Below are 24556 nucleotides of genomic sequence, written 5' to 3' on the forward strand. Positions count from 1 at the left end.
GGCTTTCTGGTGAGGAGACTAAAGCATGGAAGATCACAACTGGTGTGGGGAGCAGGCGTGTGTAGGACTCGCCCATGGGGAGAAGGCTCAGTCCTGGACTGAGGACATGATTCTTATTCTCAGGGTGGAGGGAAGCTCCTGGGGTGGACGGCCAACTTCAGGTGCCAGTGTGGCCCTGCTTTCCTCAGTAATTACCCAAACACAGAGTTTTGATGGTGCAGGTGGGGTCAGCCCAGTAGTCAGTTGCTTGTGGAGAAGAGAGGAACTCAGCCTTGCAGTGTCCCCTGTCCTGTGGCCCTGGCAGGCCCCCATACCTCCCCGTGGCCCCCATGCCTCCCTGTGGCCTCCATACTTCCCCCATGGCCCCCATGCCTCCCTGTGGCCTCCATGCCTCCCCCATGGCCCCGGCAGGTGCCTTAAAATAAATCTGTCTGCCTGTGTCACTCCTCCTCCATCTGCCTCTGCCCCTCCCGGTGGTCACTGTCCTGGGTGGGGTTCATCTGTCCTGGGCCCTGCCCAGAAATTGCCTGTGTCTTTGACTGTGTTTTAACCCAACACACAATAGTTCTGGGGCTGAATGTTTCTTTTCACTGGAAATATTGAACTGCGTTACTAGAAAGATAAACCCTGTAAGTGAATTCCAAATTAAGCTCTAACCTCTCTTTTGGAAATTATTTAGCTTGATAAGACTGGAATACTTTTAAAATGACATTTATTTAGTGGGTGGGAGTTGGGAGGCATTTCCACACCACAGAGCTCATGTAATGACGGTTTGTGAGAGTTTCTATTGCTGTGGTAAAACGTGACCAGAAGTAGCCCAGGAGAAGGGTTACTTGGCTTGCACTTCCACGCCACGATCCATCTTTGGAAGAAGCCAGGACAGGAACTTTGGGCAGAAATCTGGAGGCGGAAGCCGTATGACTGCTGTTTGCTTACTAGCTTGCTCCGCAGCACTTGCTGAGCCGCTTTATACAATTCAGGTCGCGTGCCCAGGGCTGGTGCCCGTTGGTAAGCTGGTCCCACCCGTATCGAACAATGATCCGGAAAATGCTTGTCAGCCTGGAGAGGCCTCTTCCCAGGTGACTGTAGCTTGTACGAGCAGAGAAAAAACTCAGCACTGTAGGAGGACAGAGCACAACTCACAGACATCTACAACACTGTCTCGTACCACACACTGACATACACCCGTACATACACACATAAGCTAGGAATTTAAAATATGTTTGTTGTGTTATGGTTGTGCACACTTGTAATACTCAGGGGGTTAAGGCAAGGGGTCATGAGTTCAAGGGCAGCCTGGACTGCATAGCAAGACACTATCTGAAGAAGAGGAAAAAGGAAGGAGGAAGAAAAAAGAAGGAGGAAGAACTCATCTGAAGCCTCATTGGAAGTGTGAAAAGAACCAGGCTGCCCAAGGCCATCCTCAACTCAACGCACCAGGCCTTCAAGATCAGCCTGGACTGCACAAGACCGTGTGTCAAAACAAAAACCAAACAGACCAAGCCCAAAACACAACAGAATAAACAAAACAGATGGTTCTGCACTCTTGTTGTCTTTCGTGACTCCATGTTCTCTGACCGACCTGTGTGAACACGCACCCATCAGCAGTGAGTCTCAGCACACTCGATGAGCCTGTTCACTGCTCTGCGCGCAGAGGCCACGGGACCCACGGTTCACAGGTTTGGGCTTGCAGTGGCCCTGGCTCTCTGGGGAGGGACACACTCTCCCCATTTAAGTGCTTATTTTTTATCTTGGAGACTGGCTGTAGAATCCTCCCTTCCAGTGTGCAATGCTAATGCTCACAAATGTCTCAGCCATTCTCTTTGGTCACACCCAGGCATGGCCCGGACCTGGGTTCCGTGAGAGTCACTGACCACAGACTTCAGTTCGTAGCGGTTCCCTGCGGGGTGATGTGTGAGGCTCCTCAATTGTCCGTGACAGTGCTCCATACACACAATCGATCCCTTGGTCCCCAGCGCTGCAGCCCAGCCTTTCTGTCTGGCTGGGGCGGAGCCCTGAGGGCTGGGGAAGCGCAGTGCCATCAGAGTCCTCTTAATGGCGGTCCTCCAGTGAGGCTAGCAGGTGGTCTCGCTCTGCCGCAGGACTCTGTGCATGATCGTCATACCTGCTGCCCGAGGAGCCTGTCAGTCCCGTCACTAATCAGCCTGGGGGCTACTCAGAGTGGCAGCGGGGACCTCCACCCTGCCAGCCACGCTGCCCACTCTGCTCTCAGCTGCCTGGGGTGGCCACGCCAGGGTGAGGCCATCAAGCCAGGCCCCCCATCACAAGCCAGGCCCCCCATCAGCCACAATCCTGAAATATTTATAGTAATCCAGGCAGGGCTCAGACTCACACTGTCCCAGCTGAAGCCCCAGATGCGAGGGCACGGCTTGGGAGGGTCTTCTGACGCCCCCTGCCTCAGATGGCTCACTTGGGAAGGCAGGTAGATCAGATCACAATGAAACAGCCAAGATGTGGCCCTCTTCCCAGAGGCATGCTTTGGAAGAAAGTGACATGGCTCCGCTTCCCCTTAACCCAGGTACTTTAGGTGACGTGTATGTAGGAAAAAGTCAAAATGTCCCTTGCTCTCAAATGTCAAACACATTTTCTGGGGAAGATCATGGTGAAATAGGAGTAGGCAGATTTTCCCCATGGCTGTGATAGCTGTCTCCTCAGAAGCAGCCCCCATTTTGTCCCTCAGCTCTGGGTTCCACTAGCTTGGGTCCCTCATCAAATTGGTTTTCGTACATGGGAATTATTGCTAAGTACTCTGAAATGGTATCATTTGCTAGTTGCAAATTATTTGGGTGTGTATCTTGAAGCTCATTAAAAGGGAAATGTCCTATTCTGTAAGGAGCTGCATTTTTATATTTTCAAAATCAGCTGTTCTCAGTGGGGAGCAGGGTTTTATCTTTGTCAGTGCTGGCTTTAGCTAAGTACATTCCAGATTGAAAAGTCTAAATGAAAGAACCACCAGGGAAAGCATGGGGGAAGTTTATGTTGGGAGACAGGAGGGCGACACATAAACACACATATATGAAATATGCACAGGGTTTATCTATGAATTTAGAAAGCCTTTTTTTGTGTTGTGGTTTGTTTCCATCTTGCTAGTTGTTCGTGTTTCACTGGGAACGTTGGAGATACAGAGCTGCAGAGGTGCCAGGCTCCATCGTGGTGTCCAAAAATTGGCTTTGTACATATGCTAAATTAGAGATTGGCTGGCAGCAGCAGCTCACAGACCCTGCATTGGCAGGGGTTCCTCTCGAAGGAAGGCAGGGCTGCGAGCCCGCAGGACTCGCTCTGCGGCCGGCAGAAATGCAACATGCTCCCTCCCACATGCCAAAACCGGTTTTTAAAATAAATCCTGAACCTTTCAAGGCATCGGTTCTGGCCCAGGTAGTAGGCCCTCAAGGGTCTAGGCTCTTATCCTGCCCCAGGGAAGGGGCCTTCTCACTCCTTCAGAGGACCTAGTTTCCAGCTCTTCACCAAAGAGCCCACTTTGGTCACTTCCTTTAGTCAATGGGGCACCCTGGTGCCAAAGGATAAAGGTGGAAACGCTTCAGATGAAAACCTTTTTGTTTTTCTCTTCTCTCCCCAACCCCCACCCCCAAACAAGCAAACTTCCGTGATGGTTTGATACAAGCAGAATTAACTCAGCGAGGAAGCATATTAGACAGCCGAGCAGAGAAGTCTTTGCCAAAAGAATCAACCATCTGGGAGTTTTTCTCTCTCTGCATCAACCAGAAACTGCCTTTCTCATTTACAAGTAGGTAGCTGATGGCTTTACTCTTCCTAAGAGATAACACTTCATTTTCTAAGCAGTGATGAGTTTTAAGCAAAAACAGGTTTGTTCCTAAGGCTATGGTTGTTGATCCTAGAGACCTGCGTAAGGGTGACACCTGGAAAATCAGGAGCCCTGCTTTCCAGCCCGGAGGCCTGGCTTCAAATGTCGACAGTCGGCATTTCCTGGAGCCCAGAATATGTCACATTTGTTTCAGCCACTTTCCCTTTTCCGAAAGGGCACAGTGAACATCCAGGAGCTGAACAAGGTGACCTCAGTCCTAGTTGGCTCCAGAGAGTCGCAGCCTTAAAGCCCTGTTTAATCTGTGTTTAGCCCCGTGAGTTCAGAGAGCCGCATGGAGGAGGCTCAGCCTCACTCTCTATCGCCATGTTGGCTGGTTTAATGTCAGCTTGATAGAAATTATCATTTTGGAAGATGGAAACTCAGTCGAGAAAATGCCCCACCAGACTGGCCCATGGGCAAACCTGTGGTACGCTTTCCTGATCGATGAACAATGTGGGGAGGACAAACTGGCAATGGGCAGTGCCACCCCTGGGCAGGTGGTCTCTCCTTGGAGGTCTCCTTGGAGTCACGCCAAGCATGAGAGGCTCGGGCTTTATACCTCGTCCTGTACCACATATGTCCTGGTATGGAGTAAGCACTTGGCTGAGCCTCAGCTGACCTGGGTTTTAGTTCTGATTATGCCTTCAGCAATGGCATCAAGTCTTTTGCTGATTTCTTTTATCTTCTTGTTTCAAAAATGCCTGGCTCTATTGGGCATGGTGGTCCATGTCATAATCCCTAACCCTGGCAGATAGGGGAAGGAGGACCAAAGGCTTTAGAAGATGACTCAGGAGCAGCAGGGTGGGTCCAAAGCTATGGAGCTAGGGGGTGCAAAGGCCAGGTTCCTAGAATTAGTGACACATCAGTCTAGCCAGCTGGTGAGTTCAAGGTCATATTTGGCTGCATAGGGAGTTTGAGGCCAGCCTGGGCTCCATGAGACCCTGTCTCAAACAAACAAACAAACAACCCCAGAAAACAAAAAAACCCAAATAATACAAGAAGATAAACAACTAGAAAATTGTGGACCCATCTTCAACCCTAACGTTAATTGACTTTGTGATTCTGGAGCTGGCCTTCTGGAAGCACATTCACCCAGCAGTGATGGAAGGAGCCTGTAGGACCTAAGGGAGAGGCAGAGTTTCCTTAGGTAAAGCTGCCCAAGCCCAACACAGGTGCCTTTCCAGTACAGGTGAGCAGCAAAGGGCACAGGTGCAAAGCTGGTAAGGACTGGCATGTGGACCATGTCCCTCAGACACCACGTTTGAAATGACCAAGAACAAAACTGTGGGTTTGGAAGCATCTGAACAGTTACAGGAGCCAGTGAAGCCAAGAATGCTAGAAAGAGGTCATGTGTGAGCTTAGGGTCACCCCAAGTCACCTCTAAGGTCAACGAAACCACTAGGGCCACAAGTTCTGTCTCCAGGGCCCAGTGACACCGTAGAGATCTGCCAAAGACCTCCAATAGCCCATCTGCTGTTCTCCACACAGTGCACTGTGATCTGGGGAGCGAGCATGAGAACGGGGTGAGGTCCCTCTAGTCTGTACCCCTGGTTGTCCTGGACTGGATGTGTAGACCAGGTTACCCTTGAACTCACAGAGATCTACCTGCCTTGCTCTGCTACGTGCTGGGATTGAAGGCACGCCTCCATGCCCAGCCCCGAGAGAAGGGGTTTAGTAGGAGGAACTCACTTCTGTTAGCTTACCGCTTTCTAGCAGCGTTAGGGAGCCCTTTATGCCAGTGTTCCCAAAATGTGATTTCAGGCCTGGGGAGATGGCTTAGTGGTTAAGAACATTAACTGCTCTTCAAGAGGACCCAGGTTCAATTCCCTGCCCCCACATGGCAGCTCACACATTGTGATATCTGTGGGGGATTAAGTGGTGGCCTCCCAAAAGACACACCCTAACCTGACACCTAGAACCTGTGGTTGAAACTGTCTGTAAAAAGCATCTGTGAAAGTGTAGCTAAGGAGCTACAGGCAAGGTTACTGTGGGCTGGCTCGGGGAGCCCTACACCCGTGCCCCTTGTCCGAGCTGCAAGGAGAAGCGGTCGGCCCGAAGCTGGCGGGATGGCTGTAAGGTCCGCCACCGCCACAGAAACCTGCAGAGGTCCTCTAGGGGTCCCGAAGGCCTGCTGACATTGACGTCTGAAGCCTAGAACGCAAACTTTTGGCTTCTGGAACCATGGTAGAGTAAATCTCTTTTTCCCTAAAACTTTACAGATTGCCTTTTATTTATTTGGGGTGGAGTTACGGGTGGCTCTGAGCCACCAGCAGGTACTGGGATTTGAACCTGGGTCCTCTGGAAGAACAGCTAGTGTTCTTAACTGCTGAGCCATCACCCCAGTCCCAAGATCCTTATTCTTAATCAACTTTATCCTTTCAAGTATTTGGTATTAATAAAATTCTGATGTCTTGAGACATATTTGAATGTGCTGGCCTATTTTTAGAACTCTCAGCCTATGCTTGGAAAAGCGTCCTTCCAACATGCCCTTCATTTCATTTTAACTATTTTATTTAGATTTTTGTATATTTATGTGTGTGTGCTCATGCATGTGGGTGGCTGCACAGGGCAGAAGGTGTCGTCCTCTGGAACTGGAGTTCTAGGCAGTTCTGGGAGGCAAGGCTGGGTCGTCTGCCGGAGTGGCCAGGGCCGTACGCGCCGAGCCATCTCTCAGCCCTCATTGCGGTTGTAGAATATGGTGTGCAGCGGTTCAGCTCACAGTTGATGCTGAACAGCTTATTGTTCTGGTATTTATGACAATATTGGATCTATTTCTTTCCAAATGAGTGGCTTTTAATAACAGCAATGGTGTTCTTGTTTTCACAGTCCAAATTCAGCATATGAACAACTTTCTCTGATGGTTGATTTCTATCAGGGAAACTGTGGAAGTGTTTGCTTCATAATTATCCTTTCCTGCCTGTCTGTCTGTCTTTCTGTATATTTAGCATGCAGGAACATATTTCTACAGTGTATGGGTGTGGAAGGCCAAGGCCGACTTTGAGAAGTCGGTTCTCGTCTCCGCTCTGCTGCTGTGCTTGCGGACGCCAGGCTGATGGCCTGCTGGCTTCTGAGCAAATCTGTCTTCCTCCCACCTCCCTGACCTCACAGCCACACGCCGCTGTCTGTTTACTCTTCCATTAGGACTCTTCTCGCCACGCAGACTCTTCTGCCTCCTGAGATCTAGGACCAACCTTGTGCCACCATGTCCAGTGCTTATTTTTCCTCTTTAATGTGCATTCCAGGAATTGGGCTTGGGTCCTAGGGTCATCAGGCTTGCTCGCTCTGACCCCATCTTTATCTGCTGATGTTTCTCTGGCCCCGGCACTGTTCTCGATTCTTCTGCCTTTCTAGAGTATAAATCAGTCATTTCTCCTTCCGTGCAGCCTTGACTGGCCTGCAACTCACTGTGTGGGCCATCCGGGCAGTGAACCTGTAGCAGAGCCCGCTGGCCTGCCTCCTGAGCGCTGGGATTACACTTGTTAGTCAGCACACCTGGCCCAGACTGCCATCGCCTTGGAAACCTCAGGAACTTACTTCAGTCCCTACTGTTTTGTGTACCTACTTATTATTATTTTTTGTATCAGTTTGGTTAAGCAAGCATTTAAAAGCAAGCAAGCAAACAAAACCCTTGCCAGTTGCTTGCCAGTAGAAAGCAACATGTTGGCAGGACGGGTCAGTAGATGTTTGGGCTTGATGGGACAGGTGCCGAGCAAGTGTGTTCATTTATGTCGGGTGTGGATTGGGGCGTACGTGTTCAGAATTCAGCCTAACCTGGGGAATGACCTGGGAAGGAATGTGATGGTCAGACAGAGCTCTGGAGTCCTGAACTTACATTCCAAGCGACCCTACAGATTTGTCCTTGAACTAGCCAAGGAGGCCGGCCCTTGCCACTTGTCACAAACAGAATTAGGTAGGGCTTGGCTGTTCCAATAGCCATTCATTTCTGGTAGTAACTGAACGGGAGAAACTTGCAGGTCTGTATGCATACCAGGGGAGACACGCCAAATGTGGGTTAGATCATCAAATCTGTTGCTGAGAATGGAGAAGGAGCAGGCTGTGGTGGAGCCCTTCCTCTCAGCATTTGGGAGGTGCAAGCAGGAGAGTTAGGAGTTCAAGTCTGGGGAGATGGCTTGCCAGTAAGGTGCTTGTCGAGCCAGTGTGAGGGTCTGAGTGTTGGTCTGCAGCACATGTACAAAGCCCGGCGTGGGCATGCACCTGTAGGCCCAGTGCCGAGGAGAGGGTCACAGTAGAAGTTGAAGGGAATTGAGGGTAAAGTTGGGTGGGTTCCTGGAACAGCTGCTCAGCCAGTCTAGCCATTTAATGAGGCCCAGGTTCAGCCTCACAGTTCACTCCACCGTGTGGGGGTGGGGGAGGGGAGCAAGGCAGCAAGAGCCTAAGGGACATGGTTACATCCCAGCCACAACCAAGAAGCCGAGAGCAAGGAGTTGCAGCTGCGGCTCAGCCCTGTTTCTGTCTTCATGCAGCGCAGGATCCCAGGAGACTTCCACTCACTGTGGATGGCTCCCCCTCAGTTAGTGCAATGGAGGTAATCCCCAGGGCATCACAGAGCCTTCTCCAGGGGTTCTGCACTCCGTCAGGTTGAGGCCCAGTACGCAATTGGAGGCTGCTCTGCTAACGACAACCCAAAGAAGCAGGGAAGACTATGTTCTCCTGCTTGGGTTTGATGCCGTGCAGGAGGATAATGACCAAAGGGCTGACCAACAGAGCAACTGGGAGTTTAGCGAGGTCTTCTGACTCTTTTTCTCTGGGTCTTTGATGGAGATGGTGACCCGCTCCTTCACCTGTAGGAAGGGTACCACTGGGCCGAAGCTTTCTCAAGTTGCTTTAGGGAAAAAGAACAAAAATGACAGTAGCCTTCCTGTTTCTGCCCCTTCCTTAAAAAACAATAAACACTTTGGTGTGTGTGTGTGTGTGTGTGTGCACACAGTCTTCTTCCTTCATGTCAGGTCCTGAGGAATCAACTCAGTCATCAGGCTTGTCAGCATGAGCCTTTATCTACTGAGCCCTCTCACCTACCATCTGCGCCTTGCTTAACTGCCATCATGCCACATTTGAGGGTAGCTCTTACTGAGCCCTACCCATGGGGCTGTGTAAGCAGACTGGCCTCTTGGAGGGAAGCATCTCAGCTCCAAGGGATCAAGCTGGCCTTCTCTTGGGGCTGGACAGCAAGGACACCAGAGCCACAGCTGCACTCCCACCTTGCTCACAGTTCTGGAGTGAGAGCATCTGGAGTGAAGCAAGGGTCATGCTAGCATGAGCTAGACCCCACCCCAACTGCAGGGTACAAGATCATGGGTGTTGAAATTTGCATAATTTGGAAAAGCAACGTTCTCCACATGCTATAACCTAACAGATATTAAGTACTTACTTCAAACCTCACATTACCTCCATCAGACACCACTGCGGTTTCCCCAGTGACGTACACACGTACACAATATTTGACACTGGGTCCCAAGCTTACTCTACAGCTGAGGATGACCTTGAATTTGTCTGGTCCTCCTGCCTTCCAGAGACTGGGGTACAGGGATATGATATGATTATAAACTGTCCCTGTAACCCAGCCTGTCACTGCTTCCTGCTCAGTAAGAAGCCACAACTCCTACAAGTTCTCCCATACCCCACCCCATCTTCCATACCCCACCCCATCCTCCATACCCCACCCCATCCTCCACATACCCACTCCATCCTCCATACCCCACCCCATCCTCCATACCCCACCTCATCCTCCACACACTCACTCATCCCCCACATACTCACTCATCCCCCACACACTCACTCCATCCTCCACACACTCACTCATCCCACATACACTCACTCCATCCTCCACACCTCACTCCATCCTCCATACCCCACTCCATCCCCCATTGACCACTCCATCCCCCACACACTCACTCCATCCTCCATACCCCATTCCATCCTCCATACCCCACTCCATCCCCCACACCTCACTCCATCCTCCATACTCCACTCCATCCCCCACACCTCACTCCATCCTCCATACCCCACTCCATCCCCCATACCCCACTCCATCCACACACTCACTCATCCCCCACACACTCACTCATCCCCCACACACTCACTCATCCCCCACACACTCACTCATCCCCCACACACTCACTCCATCCCCCACACACTCACTCATCCCCCACACACTCACTCCATCCCCCATACCCCACTCCATCCCTCACACACTCACTCATCCCCCACATACTCACTCATCCCCCACACACTCACTCCATCCCCCACACACTCACTCCATCCCCCACACACTCACTCCATCCCCCACACACTCACTCCATTCCCCATACAATGCCACACTAAACTTTAACAAGTTGGGGCTGTTAGCACTGGCATTCCCCTGTCTCTGCTCTCCTCTGCCTAGATATGAGCAAGCAACCTTGTGCTCCTACCAAGTCTTTCCTAAATAATGCATTACAGCTTCTCTCTTTCTTTTTTCTTTTTGTTTGTTTGTTTGTTTATTTTTGGTTTTTGGTTTTTTTAGACAGGGTTTCTCTGAGTAGTTCTGGCTGTCCTTGATTTGCTCTGTAGACCAAAATGGCCTTGAACTCACAGAGATCCTCCTGCCTCTGCTTCCCCAGGCTGTGATTACAGACGTGTGTCATTGCGCCTGGCTCTGTATTGTACTTTCAAAGTGGCTCAGTGAATAGAGGCAGTTGCCAGCATACCTGATAGCCTGAGTTCAATTTCCAGAACCTCTCTATTTTTGAGGTGGCTGTGAATAGTCAAAATTCACTGATTCTTCCCCAGGACTGTTGTGAAAACAGCCTCCAGTCAACCTGTGCTCTCTACAGCCTGGCGCTCCTGGGATGGATGGTCTGAAGGCTAGTCATTGCGTCTCCCTTTCTAACCCAGGCTGGCCTGGAACTCCTGAGCTTCCTCCTGCCTCAGCTCTCATGGATCTGCCCTTTGTCTTACAGCCTGTTTAAGGCCTGAACCCATTATAGTTAAAATCGCTGGGGCCCCTACAATGGCTGGGGCTCCATTGTTCTGCTATCACTCTGGTCAGAGTTGAGCAGGGTATGGTAGTGCACCCCTTTAGCCCAGCACTCAGGGAGGCAGAGGCAGGCGGATCTTCCTGAGTTCAAGGCCAGCCTGGTCTATAAAGGGAGTCCAGGACAGCCAGGGCTACACAGAGAAACCCTGTCTCAAGAAAACTCAAACACAAACAAACAAAGCAGAAAGGGTAAATTTGCTGCTGTAACTGGGCACTTGTATCTGGACTCAAGCCTGCACTTTTTCAGACTCACTAACCTCCTCGACTTCGGGGAACTTTCTCCTCTCTGAGGCCTGGCTTCTGTCGGCAGCGACGTCTCCCAGCAGCCTGGCCGTTGCTGGGTGAGCTGACACCCGATGTCAGCCCTGGCCACTGTCCCATCGGGGCTTCATGCAGAGCCCAGCACAGCGTGCCTTAAAGGGCCGACACAGAGTTCTCCTTTTTCTTAGGACTCCATCTTTTGCATATTAAAGTAAATCCTTGGATTTCCTGCTCCACTTACAGTTAGGGAGAAACCGTGCTGTACTCTGGCAGGAAGCGGGCTCGGATGGCGTTAGAAGTCAGTGCTCCAGACAGGTGTGCATGGCCAGACGGGAAGCCCTTCCCCTGTCTGGCCTGTCCGGAGGCCATGCGGGCAGAGCTGCCCGCCCGGACCTCCGCCGCCATCGCACAGGAAGGGGACCACTCCATCGTGACACAAGCCATCCGTCGTCCACACAATCTGTTCTACGAAATCGCACCTGGGGCTCGCACCTGGGGCGGTTCAGGGAAGGATCTGGCAGGGTTTCCGCTGCCAGGGCCGAAGCCCTGCCTTCAAGCCGAATCGCCCTGGCGGTGCCGCGCACTGAGCTCGCCCTGGGGAGGTCAACCCACTGGTTCTCACGTTAAACGCTTCATGAAGATTTGCTGGGCGCAGAAAGAGGAAAGAAAACCCAAGTGGTTCCACCCAGCGCTGCTTTGTTAGCAGTCATGGGGGTGCGGGGTGCCCGGGGATCGGGCGTTTAATTACAGACGCTCCGGTGTGCAGGGTTGGCGCGCTGCGTGACTTCTCCCGCCACCTTCTCTGCAGCGCGCATTTGCGGGGACTGTGGCCTGCCTGTGTGCCTGGGCCCAGAGGACAGCCCTCTGTGGGGACCCGCCTTAGGATGAAGCCTGCCCTGGGCTGGGCCTCTGGAATCCTCATAACGGAAGTTCAGAACAACCCCACAGTCCCCTGACCTCCACATGTGGGCTGTGGCACACTCGCAGCCCCCACGCCCACATACAAAACAGATGAATGTAACTTTTTAAAAATAACTTAAGTATGTTTCTACAGCTGAGGGTGTCGGCCAGTTGGTACCTGCTTGCCTTAGTGTGTAGACTGGATCCCAGCACGGCCTGAACAGGTCAAGTACTCCCAGCACTGCCGAATTGGACGGAGGAAGAGTTCAAGGCAGCCTTGCCTGCGTAACTCAGCAGAGCAAGTTGGAGACCAGCCTGGGTTACATGAAGTGCTTCTCTGTCAAAAAAATAAAAGGATTTGTAGGCCAGGGCCATCTCCCTCCTTCCATCCTTTTCCTTCCTTCCTTTCTTCTTTCTTTATTTTTGGTTTTCGAGATGGTTTCTCTGTGTAGCCCTGGCTGTCCTGGAACTCTCTCTGCAGACAACCTGGAACTCGGAGATCCACCTGCCTCTGCCTCACCAGTGCTGGGATTAAAGGCGTGAGCCACAGGACAAGCTGTCTTTTCTTTTCATTGTTGATTTTAAGAAAAAAGGCGTGAATGAGATGGAAAAGTACAGCCCTTTATGATGCTGTGGCCTTCTTCAGGAAAAGCATCCTTTTCCTTTCAGATACTTGGGCCAGTGAGGCGGCTCAGCAGGTAAGTTCACTGCTGCCAAGCCTGATGACCGGAGGAGTTTTACCCCCAGAATCTGTGCTGGCAGCTAGCCTGGTCTGCAGAGTGAGTTCCAGGCCATCCAAGGCTATCCAGCAAGATCCTCTCTCAAAAAAGAAAAAAAAAAGAGTGCCTGAGCTAGGGATGTGGCTCAGTGAGAGCTCGTCTAACAGAAGTACTGAGCACGTGACACCCTAGCACTTAGAAGGTGGAAACGAGAGTGGGGAGTTGAAAATCACCCTTCATTTTTTGAAGGCTTGAGACCAGCTTGGGAAACATGAGACCCTGTCTGAGACGAGCTCTGGAAGGCTTTAGGGTGCTTTTTTTTTTCTTTTGTGTTAATTTCTTTATAGCTTGAAAGCCTTGCCTGTGTGAAAGGTCAGTTCAGGAGAGGCACGGTCTGGTTTAATGCCAGAATAGCTCCTTTTCATTTGGTTTCTGCTAATACACACATCATTGCCACACCTGAGTTTTTCCTTCCTGGCTGAGAGGGAGACGGGTACGCCTGCAGATCTGAACCACCTGGGCTTGGTGTCCTGCTGGGGAAGGCGGTGTTGAGGGCTTGCTCGGGACTCACTGGAGTCAGGCTGAGCCTGGTCTGCTGCATGATGAGGCTGCGTGTGGCACTTCCGTGTCCTCCTTCGGAACTGACTCCAGGTTCTCTGTGACCTTAGGAATCGCTGAAGCAGCCGGCACAGAGGCAGGGATTTCTTACCCGGTGTCACTGTATGTTTATAACCCGCCATGGACAGCCTGAAGAGGTGTGGCCCAACAAGTTTCCACGACTTGGTGATGGGTAGAAAATTATGTCTTCCTACATAGAAGTAAGCTAGCTTTCATTTATTTATTTATTTATTTATTGAGACAGGGTTTCTGTATGTAGCCCTGGTTGTCTTGGAACTCGGAGATCCACCTGCCTCCGCCTTCCCAAGTGCTGGGACTAAAGGTGTGCTCCACCACTGCTTGGCTTTGGGTCTTTCTTTCTATTCCCCCTTAAAACAAACAAACAAACAAACAGAATCTTGGGCTGGAGAGATGGCTCAGAGGTTAAGAGCACTGGCTGTTCTTCTAGAAGACTGGGGTTCAATTCCCAGCACCCACATGGTGGCTCACAACCACCATGTGTAGTGAGATCTGGTGCCCTCTTCTGGTGAGCAGGTGTACATACAGATGGAATACTGTCTACATAATAAATAAATCTTTAAAAACAAAACCAGAATCTCATCTAACTCAAGTTAACAAGAACCTTGCTGTGTAGCTGAGGATGACCTTGAACTTCTCCACCCTCCCTGTCCCCGACAGCTGGCATTACCAGTGAGCGCCCGCTCACCCCATTTGTGTGGGTTGGGATCAAATCCAGGTCCTCAACCATGCTAGGCAAGTGCTTGTACAAATGAGCACGGTGCCCAGCCCCAACAACTGGTCTTGATGTTCACATGAAGGGGAAACTTGATCCGTTTTCCACACCGTAGCTGGAAGTTACCTGACGGAATATGCTGCCAGCATCATTTACAAGTGTTCAGGCAGGGCACAGGTGACGGGCTGTTATCTCCAGCACGTCCGGCCCTCGCTAAGCCTGCCTCATTAAGTTATGAACCCACCACTCTTGATTTACCATTCAAAAGGACGAGAGCGCCAGGATCCTGCCCCGAGCGATGATCCGCAGCACCTGCGGCAAATGGCGCGCTTTCCCTCCCATAATGAAGGAAGGTGGGTGCTCGGGCCTTTGATGACGGTGCTCCCTTTGCTTGTTTACTTTGATTCTCCCACGCAGACTGCGGCCCAGCAGGAGGGCTTTTAAACCAAAACAGTTAATTACCTTCTCTAACCCAGAGAAGTCGTGAAATAGAAATACCGAGAGCTGGAGAGGGCAGCTTGGCTCCAGCTGTACTTTGTACCCTTGGGAAGAGAGACACCTTCTCAGTCCCCCAGGGCCCTGGTGGAGGAAGACCAATTAGAGCCTGTGCTTGGCGAGGTGGCTGGCCACCCACTCTGATGTGTCAGGGGCTGGACCAGGAGGGCCCAACACGGAGACCCATGTTCTGAAAACATACGGGAGTGAGCTGTTCTGGACCTAGCGGCCCTCCCAAAGGAAGACGCTTCAGTGTGGATGGGGTGGAAGCAGGGGCCAGGCCAAGCACAGCAATCCCTGTGCAGTCCTGGGCACGGGGCACCAGGGCCACGTCCGAACTCATGTCCCGTCAGCTCTTCAGCCTTCTTTCCAGGGGAGCCCAGCCCTAACTCCCTCATTGCTAGGCCCTGCTCTAGTGATGCTTTTGTCGTTCTGTCCATCCCTGGCATTAAGCAGGGCTCCCCACCCCTGGCCATCTACTATGTGTGTGGGGGCACACATACACGCATGACCCAGGTCAGCTTTCAGGAGGCTGTGTTCTCCTTCCGCCGTGGACTCTGGGGATGGAGCTTAGGTCACCAGGCTTGTACGCGGCAAGTGTCTGTATCGCACAGCCGTCCCATCTGTCCGCCTGGGCTCTTGGGAGCTGTTCCTTCTGCTGCTGCTGTTAAAACCCTCAGCTTTCAGAGGCTCTGGTCCCACTCCCATCCTCCCCTACCCCTCGTGGGCTTTATAGGAAGTGCCGCCCCTGCCGTGGGCAGCAGGTTCTGTCCCCTGATTGTTCTTTCACTTCTAACCCTGTGGACGTCTCATCACTAGCTGTGGACTTCTGGTGTGGGAATGGTAAATTGGGGCAGCCATTTCGAGAACCAGCTAATGGTTCCTCAAAAGGCTGAATATATGCTTACTCTATGGCCTTGGAGTCACACTCTCCTTTCAACACAAACTCACGAGAAGCAGAAATCTGTGGGAATGTTATAAAAAAGAGGGGATCGCAAATGTCCACAGAGCACCGAACAGCTCCAAAGTGGAAGGCGCCCTAAAGTCTGTTAGCCGGTAGGCGACTGTAATGTGCCTAACCACACAGAGCCTGTGTTTGACAGTGAGAGAGAAGTGCTGACGGTGGCAGGACATGTGAATCCTGACACATAGCACATGTGGAGGAACCGTTGGCAAAGCCGAATGCTGTGTCTGTGAGTTTCAAATCAAAGCTCATGTGCAGAGGGAAAGGTCCAATGGCTGAGTTATGTGTTGTGTGACGTTTACATCTTTAACCCATTAGCGAAGGGCAGGAGCCATGGCTCAGCAGTGAAAAACAATTGTTGCTCTTGCAGGGGACCTGAATTTGGTTCCCAGCACCAACATGATGGCCCCTGGCCACCCGCACACCGATTACAGGCGATTCAGTGCCTTCTTCTGGCCGGTGAGAGCACTAGTCATGCATGCATGTGGTGCACAAAAAAGAACTCTAAAAGAAAAAAACAAACAAAAACACCACCAAAACAACAACAGCAAAGCCCACCAAAACAACAACAAACCAAAACAACAACAAAGCCCACCAAAATGGCAAATAATTTTACACAAACAACAAAGTGGAAGTTGTTATTTTAAATTTTTTATTGTGAAAATGCCCAAATATACAAGAATGTTAAGAGAATTGTGGGTTTTTGGGTAGTCGTTGAGCAGCTCCCCATGTATGAACCTTTTAGAAATCTTTTCAGAATTTTTTTCCTCAATTAATTCCTGGAATTTCAAGAGATGAGCCCATGATGGAAAGAGGACACGTGGGTATAGATGAAGGCAGAGGAAGATGCTAGTGGGAAAATACAGCAGAAATACATGGAATTCATTGTTTAATCTTCCAGATTTTCCGATGTTCAAAATTCCAAGATAAGCCCATGCTTCCTCCAGTCCTGCTTCGTACTTAGCCTAGACTGGATATTTGTTTATAGTTCTTTTTCTGATTTTTGAGGTGAAATTTACATACAGTGAAATGCACAAATGTAAAGACTCTGATATGAGACAGATGTAAAGGCTTTTAGAAATGTTTAACCTACTTTTACACTCATTGGAGACGGGGTGCACGCCGGGGCGCGCCTGGCTGCTGTGGGGTCAAAGGACAGCGCGCTGGACCCCATTCTCTTCCTCCTGCGGTTTGGGGTCGGGCTCCGCAAGCCTGACAGCGGCCTCCACCCTCAGAGCCTCGCACTGGCTCTCTTAGACATGTTTTTAATTGCTCGGAGACTATAAACAAATTGTTTTCATGGAGGTTTGAATGCTGTCATCGTGTTTTATATGCTGTGTTTGTCTGTCAATTAAATCTCTGAGATGGAAATTCCAGTTGCATGCTGTCAGCCTCGAGAGTGAGCCATCTCAGTCTTGAGGTGAAGGATGGTTTGTGTTTCTCTCCACAAGCCTCTGTGTTAGTGTGTCTTTCATGATAAGGACATCTGTGGTTTCAGAGCCAATAGGGGTCACGTGTGGGGTAATGTAGGCTGAATCGAGGCTTGAGAACGTCATTTCTGCAGGTTTTTCTACCTTCCCTCTTTCCTTCCTGTTTTTTTCCTTTCAGAAAACAAACCATGATTTCTTTTCTACAACAGTGAAAACTAGTGAACTAGAAATTCCTATGATATATATATCATCTATTTGTATGTCCTGTACATGTTTGAAACTCTCAGAGCAGCACTCATTGCTTTGTATCGTTAATGACCTTTTAAGAGGCAACACTGTCTCTCCTCTAATGAAATACATTACAAGTTTGCAAGTATCAGGGAGCATGTGTTTCAGTTCGGTTACTACATCCCTTTTTGTGACCTGTAATGACAAACCCTGTGCCTTTATAAGGAAATGCAATATGGTGCCCTGTGATGGCCTCTTTTGTGTAACAGGCATTTCTGCTTTCTGCCATAAATGCCCACAAAGCAGATGAAAAATGAGGTCTTTGAATAGAACAGTTCACTCAAAGGTTTGGGGGGTTTTTTGTTTTGATTTAAACTAAAATTGACTTTGAATTTTTATTTTATTGTTTTTATTTTATTTATATATAGTTTGTTTGTTTGTTTGTTTTGAGACTTTGGAAATTTTATGCTCGAAAATTGGAAGAAGTCATTCCTGTGACCTCACTTGACCAATGAGATGAAGTGGAAATGGGTTAAGATGGGCCAATCTAGAAAAAATAAAATTTACTAGTGCTTTGGAACACCGGAATGGCACTCATCTTTATGATATGAAAGTACTAATTTGATATGTTTTTTATTACATATGCTGTACATCTCCCTGGGTCTAGAAGGTCCTTCCTATTTCTTAATTACCAGACCTCGGCGTGGGGTGGAAAGACCCCACCCCCACCCCCACCCCGGTAAAGCGTGTGCTTTAAGGTTCACAGTTCGGGGCGTGGACAAGCGAGGGAAGGTGCTAATTCAGATGTTGGGGATGGTGATGGTGCGGCTATTCAAGGCACTTCTTTGCCCGTGTTTATCCGTTGTGAGTCTGTAAATAAGCCCGAGAGGGGTCCTGGTTGTCTGATGCTTCTTGAGTCCCGTGCCCTGTCTGTCTCATCCTATCCCGACAGTAGAATTGATGCCCCTCTAATCCCTGGAAGTTTGGGGCTAATGAACTGACTGCTGAGCCGCCGCCACGGAGCTTGGTCCCAAACTATACTGTACTTCACACTCGATTTATTCTCCAGATGGCGACTGTGCCGCCCCGCCGCGAGGGACCGCCCCTTCCACTGGAGTGTAAAAGTGGACGGGTGGCGTTTCCTTTGCAGATCTCGCCGTTCTGAGCCAGGAACTCGCGAGGATGATTACTTATTAGCTGTAATGGGTGCCAATTGAACCAACTGCACACAGATTTTCTCCCTTCCTATCGGAGGCCGCGGGTCTCGGGATGGCTGACTTCTCTGCTGCCTTACGTCACCGAGCAGTCTCCTCCCCAGGTGACAGGAATCCGGGCTCTGAAGTCAGAGCATGCCTTGGTGCCCGGTGCAGACACGGTCACGTAGTGCTGTGGCTTATGGGTAAGGACAGTTTTGTTAGCCTTTGGTCCACTGCACCGAGGAGCCCCTGGCACGGAATATCGATCGCCTGATGGAACTTTGGGAAGAGTCTGGGAAAATTCTGGCCCAGCCTTGTCTGAAAGCCTGTGAAGGCGGGAATCAGGCATGACCCTCAGCACGGTGGCCGTCAGGGAGACCTAAGAAACTTTTCCTCAGAGGCCTTGATTCTCTCATCCAGCTGTCAGATCTGAGAGGGCAGCTCAGGCCACCGTGATGATCCCTCAGCGAGGCTGTTCGTTTGCAGGGTGGTCCCCGCTCAGCCTAGTGAGGCCAACCGTCCCCCCAAACGTTCTTTCTTTCCCCACAAAGCATGTTCCTTTCCAGATTTCTGCAAGTCACTCTAAGGACCCCACCGAAGAGTCCGCCAGCACTGTGGACCGCTTCTTAACCCTCCGAAAAGATGGAGGTCCAGGGAGGAGTAGGGCTAGAGGGTAAGAAGGACCAAGGGAAGGGAGAGACAGTGGTGAAAGAGACGGTGGCGAGAAGTCAAAGAGCAGAGCACAGGGTGTCTTTCTCCTCACACCTGGCTGCCTTTCTTCCATCCCAACAGATGGCATGGGTGTGTTTACCAGCACAGTGACATGTATTGAAGTAACAGAAAAAAAAAAATCCACACACTTGTTGGTTGGTGCACATTCAGGAAGGTTGTTGGACACGAGGGACCCGCTCTTCATTGCTGTAAACTGTGGCAAGCCACAGCCTGTTAGAGCTCTGTGTGCGGCACACCTCAGACACAATCCTACGTTTTGGAAAGGTCTGGTGTGATGCCAGGAAACAGCTCCCTGTTTATTCTGAGCTGAGAGAGAGAGAAGAGGGAGAAAGAGAGAGAGAGAGCAGCACACACACACACACACACACACACACACACGCACGCACACACACACACACACACACACACACACACACACACGAGGAAAAGAATAAAATGCCGAGCGCTCAGTGCTTATTATTATAACACGAGAAGGCCTAATCAGATTACACCTAGATCCTGAATTAGGTGCTTCGTTTGCAGCCAGTTTCACAAGGATCGAGTTTTGCTAAGTCAACAGGAATGTGCCAAAACCATGGCAATCTGACTTCAGATGAAAATCATAAGCAGGTTTAGCACAGGAGGTCTGAACAAACAGTTCCCTTCAAATCCATGGACATAACCAAACCGCTTAGGGGTCAGGCCCTGTTTGATACCAGACAGAACTTGGGAAGTTTCTGGGGATGCTGCTTCGCCAAGCACACATGTTTGGTGGACATGTTGATTGTCTTTCCTTTTTAAAGGCAGGGTCTTGTGATGTAGACTGGGCTGGTCTAAAACAAGCCATCCTCTTCCCTAGCCGCCTGAGTGTGCCATCATACTGAGTATGGGTGTACGATAATTTTAAAGTTTTTTTTAAAGACGTTTTAAAGTTCATTTCTCCCTCAACAGTCTCCAGAATTACTTTTTATTTCCCATTCACTGTGTGCATTCTGCGAGCCTGACTTGCTGTAGGACAAGAACCCAGGAGCTGGGATGTCCAGAGACCCAGGCTACCCAGGGTTCTGGTGGTCCAGGCTGTGTGCAGCATGACTGCTGTTTAGGTTCTCTGATGCTGTGGGTCTGGAAACAGGACTCCGTCCTGCTACTGTAGGTGGCCATCAAATCCTGCTCATGCCACTCTGCACTTGGTCACCAGAGGCCCCCATCAGCTTCGCAGCCACAGCACATAGCAGGGTGGCTGGGTGGGCTCTGCGCTGAGGAGCAGGCAGTCTGGTGAAGGAAATGGTATGTGTGGACTCAGGCCACAGCAGCTGCATCATCTCATGAGCCTTCTCTTGCTCCTGCCTACATTTGGCCCAGTTATTCACCATCAGCTGTCTGCTAATCAAGTCTGCGGAGACATCCTAACTCCTCCTCCTGCCATCCCCATGTGACCGGGTAACTCTGCACTACCCTTTCATCACACTGTTTACCTCAGACCCCAACTGGACACCTTCGTGGTCCCCAGCCCGAGGCCGACTGACTCATGTCTGCTTTAACTCGACTGTCTTGGGTTGTCTCTCTGACTGGATTTAGACTTCATATTGGCTTAAGTAATTGGGTCACTTTTTGTGTTCGATGGGCTCTTGCCGTTCTGCAAGTGTGGAGCTCAGTGCGTGCGGGTTGTCTTCCAGCTCAGTGTCCGCCCGCCTGCGCCCCTGCGTGGCGGGCTCCACTCAGCAAGCAGTTCACTGTTTTCTGTGCTCCGAGAGCTCTTGCCCTAGATGTGTGCTTCTAGCAAATGGCTGCATGTTGTTAAAAGTTTTTACATTTATGTCTTTTTATTATGTGTGCTTGGAAGATTGCCTAGACATACATGCAAACATGGCACACACACATACACACACACACGACTAGTCTGTGACTAGTGCGCATGGAGGACAGCAGAAAGTGTCGCTCCCCGGAACTGACAGTTGTAAGCCACCATGTGGCTTCAGGGGACTAGAGCTGGATCCTGTGGGGGAATAGTGAGTGCTCCTAACCACTGAGCCGCACCCAGCTCCCAGACTTCCTTCCTTCCTCCTTCCTTCCTTCCTCCTTTCTTTCCTCCTTTCTTTTCCTTCCTTCCTTTCTCTTCCTTTCTTTTTTCTTTTTCTTTCTTTCTTTTTCTCTTTCCTTCTTTCTTTCTTTCTTTCTTTCTTTCTTTTCCTTCCTTCTTCCTTCCTTCCTTTCTTTCTTTCTTTCTTTCTTTCTTTCTCTTTCTTTCTTTCTTTCTTTCTTTCTTTCTTTCTTTCTTTCTTTCCCTCCTTCCTTCCTTCCTTCCTTCCTTCCTTTCTTTCTTTCTTTCTCTTTCTTTCTTTCTTTCTTTCTTTCTTTCTTTCTTTCTTTCTTTCCCTTCTTCCTTCCTTCCTTCCTTGCTTCCTTCCTTCCTTCCTTCCTTCCTTTCTTCCTTTCTTTTCAAGACAAGGTTTTTCTGTGTAACAGGATCCCAGCTGTCCTGAAGCCGTTCTGTATGCCAGGCTGGCCTTGAACTCACAGAGATCCGCCTGCCTCTCCCCCGCTCCCACCCCCCAAACCCGGGTGCTGGGATTAAAGACAGACGTGCACCGCCATTCCTGGCTCTAAGACTTTTTTTTTTTCTTTTAATGCATTCATCAGTAGTTAAGATGCTTTAAATTTTTATTGGTGTAATAAAAATTCTTCCCAAATGAAACTACCTTTTGTAAGCATTCGTTCTTGCAGTGAGAATTTGTTGAGGGCTGTTGGCAAGATGGAAAACTTTGTTTTTGAAACCAGAATTGGCAGGAAATAATGGCCCCAAGAGCTTCCTTTGGCTCAGCACCAACCCCCACCCCTTTTAGTGTGCACCTTGCTCACACCCATCGAACTCAAAGCTCACACGTAGCACACTTGGTCTCATACAGTTTTTCTCAGGATAATTCAAATGTGACTTTCAGCTTTTCATAACGGCAGCAAAGACTGTCAGGTCAGAGAACACAGTCCGTGTGTCAGGCCTCTGTGGAGGGATTTCTTGCTTGAGGTTGGCGTTTCTGCCTGAGTTGGCAGGAGCTTCTCACGTGGTCCGTCAGGCCCCGTGAGCGCCTTCTTAATCGAATGTCAAAACACAACTTGGTCACAAAACAAATAAAATAAAAAAGAGGATTTTTTAAAAGTGTGATCCCTGTGGAGAAGGAGAGCAAATGCTTAGCTTTCCCTAGTGAGAATATGCTGACAGGTGACACAGCCACAGTTCCAATGGCATCCAGGTTCTGAGACTTATTAAACGAAGAAATGTGGGTAGAAGACCTGGAACCTGCTTAGTTCACCATTAATGCCCGCTTCCTCACCTGGAAAGTCGCTAACAAGCAAATCACTGCCGTTCAGAGGTGTGCCAGTGTGCCCGATGGTGCAAACCGTGTTTCAACCATCTTCGTTCAGCTTTCTAAACAGTGCGCAGAAAGCCTTCACTTCCAGTATCATTGGGTGGGCAGAAAGCGTGTTACTCCAATCACAGTGTTCATGAGTACCGATCAAAGCTCTGGAGACTGTTAATTTGGGTTCTCCTTAATGGTAAGAATAAACTTGGGAGCTACGTTTTCTTAATATTTACAGACTGAAGCCCGATTGAGAATAGCAGAGACTCTTGACGACTTTGACCTGGGAAGAACAGAGAAGTGTGTGAGAATCAACTCTGTGTCCAGTGGTCTGGTGGAAGCCGACCTCGAGGCACTTCTGCAGGCCAGAGCTCTTCCCTCTAGCCTGATGCTGCCGAAGGTCGAAGGCCCTGAAGAGATCCAGTGGGTAAGTGGTGCTTCTCTGTGCCAGGCAGGCCAGCGAAGGAGCCCGGAGAGAGGGTGTGGGGGCATCAGTTTAGAAGTGCCCACACAGGCTCAGGAGGCAGCCCACGGGTAGTGCAGTTGCTTGGCGTGTGTGTGAGGCCCCGGATTCACTCGGTGCCTCAAGAGTGAGCCGGAGAGGAGGGGAGAGGGAAATGTGCCGCTCAGCTGGAAGACTGCCCCGCAGCCACTGGCCCTGGTGTGACTCCCGGCTGTGGTGGCAAATGCATGTAATCCCAGCGCTCAGCAGATAGGTACAGGAAGATCACAAGTTCCAGGGCTTCCTCAATCCCGTAGCAAGTTTGAGTCCAGCCTGGGCTCCATGAGATCTAACTCAAAAAAAGAAAGGAGAGAAGGGACTGTGAGGAGTGAGTGGTAAAAGGAAACATTCCCCACCCCACCCCCTAGAATCCAGCTTCCCCACTGTTCGTGGAATAGCTCTCTTTGGAAATACTGCTTTTGTCTTCTGGATTTGTGGTTTGGGCAGAGCCACCTCCTCAGCAGCCCTCCGGAGTCTGTTCCTGCAGACTAACTTGCCTGAGCTCCCTCCCTGCCCAGGAAGCCAGGGCTTCTACTTGGCAGAGCCATGGCATAGCTGTTCTGGCCAAGGCTGGTCTGAAGCCCTTGTAGGCAGGGAGGAACTCTGGCTGCATATGAAGCAAAGAGCCAGTGAAGGGAGGAAAAGGTCACTCCTTAGGGCAACTGGAGGAAGAAACAGGAAGCTTTTAACTCGTGGTTTTAATTAGCTCAGATATTATTTCCTGAACAGCTCTGTGCTGCGCCCTTTTTAAATTGCTGTCAGGTGTGTTTGCATTTCATGACAGACTTTTCAGCCAATAAAAGCCTGAAATGTAAAGTGGTTGGCATGTCAAATTACTTAAGAAAACTTTGAAATGGGCCCAATTATGCTATGATTGTTTTAATTGTGAGATGGGGGGGGGCTGATAGGGAGTTACTATTATCCCGAAAGGGTCTTGAATAAAATGCCAGTTTATGGTGCCACTCGGGGCAGAACCTCTGGGAGTGGGGACTGGGCGGATAGTAGGGGTTCCCTGAAGGTGTGGGTCCAGCTCAGCAATGTGCTGTGTAGGTGCCATTCCTGGTAAAACTGCTGACTTTCAAAACAATTTTATTTCACGTGCATTGGTGTTCTGCCTGCATGCATGTTTGAATGAGGGTGTCAGAACCCTTGAAGTTACAGACAACTGCCGAGTAGGTGCTGGGAATTGAACTCGGACCCTCTGGAAGAACACAAGCACTCTCAACCACTAAGCCATTTCTCCAGCCCCAAACCACTCGCTTTTTAATCCTCTGAATGTGCTGGGTCTTTACTGCCCAATACCTGGGTCACCAGCCACGGAAATGTGGCTACTGAGCATTTGAAATGTGGCTGTGCTCCAAACAAGAAAGATGCACACAGGCCTGAGCTTAGATGCTTGATATTCTTTCCAAGTAGAGAAAGAAAAATGAAAAATAATCTCAATTTGTTATATTGATTCCATATTGCAGTAATAAAATTTGGGATCTATTGGTTGAATATAAGCTGTGAAGTCACTCTGCTCCACTTGACTTTTTTGTTCTACGTGGAGATGCCACGGTATCT

At 50.0% G+C, this 24556-nt stretch overlaps 1 protein-coding gene and 1 long non-coding RNA gene across 4 annotated transcripts in view; one reads left to right on the plus strand and one right to left on the minus strand.

Moving 5' to 3' along the window:
- Positions 1–24556, plus strand: part of Clybl (citramalyl-CoA lyase) — a 182893-nt gene that overhangs the window by 130581 nt on the left and 27756 nt on the right. For both annotated transcript variants that reach the window (XM_021644469.2, XM_060391655.1), the window contains exon 3: positions 22730–22918. In XM_021644469.2, the coding sequence (XP_021500144.1) occupies positions 22730–22918 (189 nt within the window). The remainder of the gene's footprint in view (positions 1–22729; positions 22919–24556) is intronic.
- LOC132656539 (uncharacterized) overlaps positions 21779–24556 on the minus strand; it is a 67255-nt gene continuing 64477 nt past the window's right edge. For both annotated transcript variants that reach the window (XR_009594319.1, XR_009594318.1), the window contains one exon: positions 21779–23282. This is a non-coding gene — a long non-coding RNA (uncharacterized LOC132656539). The remainder of the gene's footprint in view (positions 23283–24556) is intronic.

This window comes from Meriones unguiculatus, chromosome 9 (genome assembly GCF_030254825.1).
Source record: "Meriones unguiculatus strain TT.TT164.6M chromosome 9, Bangor_MerUng_6.1, whole genome shotgun sequence".
In the NCBI taxonomy this organism is placed as follows: domain Eukaryota; kingdom Metazoa; phylum Chordata; class Mammalia; order Rodentia; family Muridae; genus Meriones; species Meriones unguiculatus.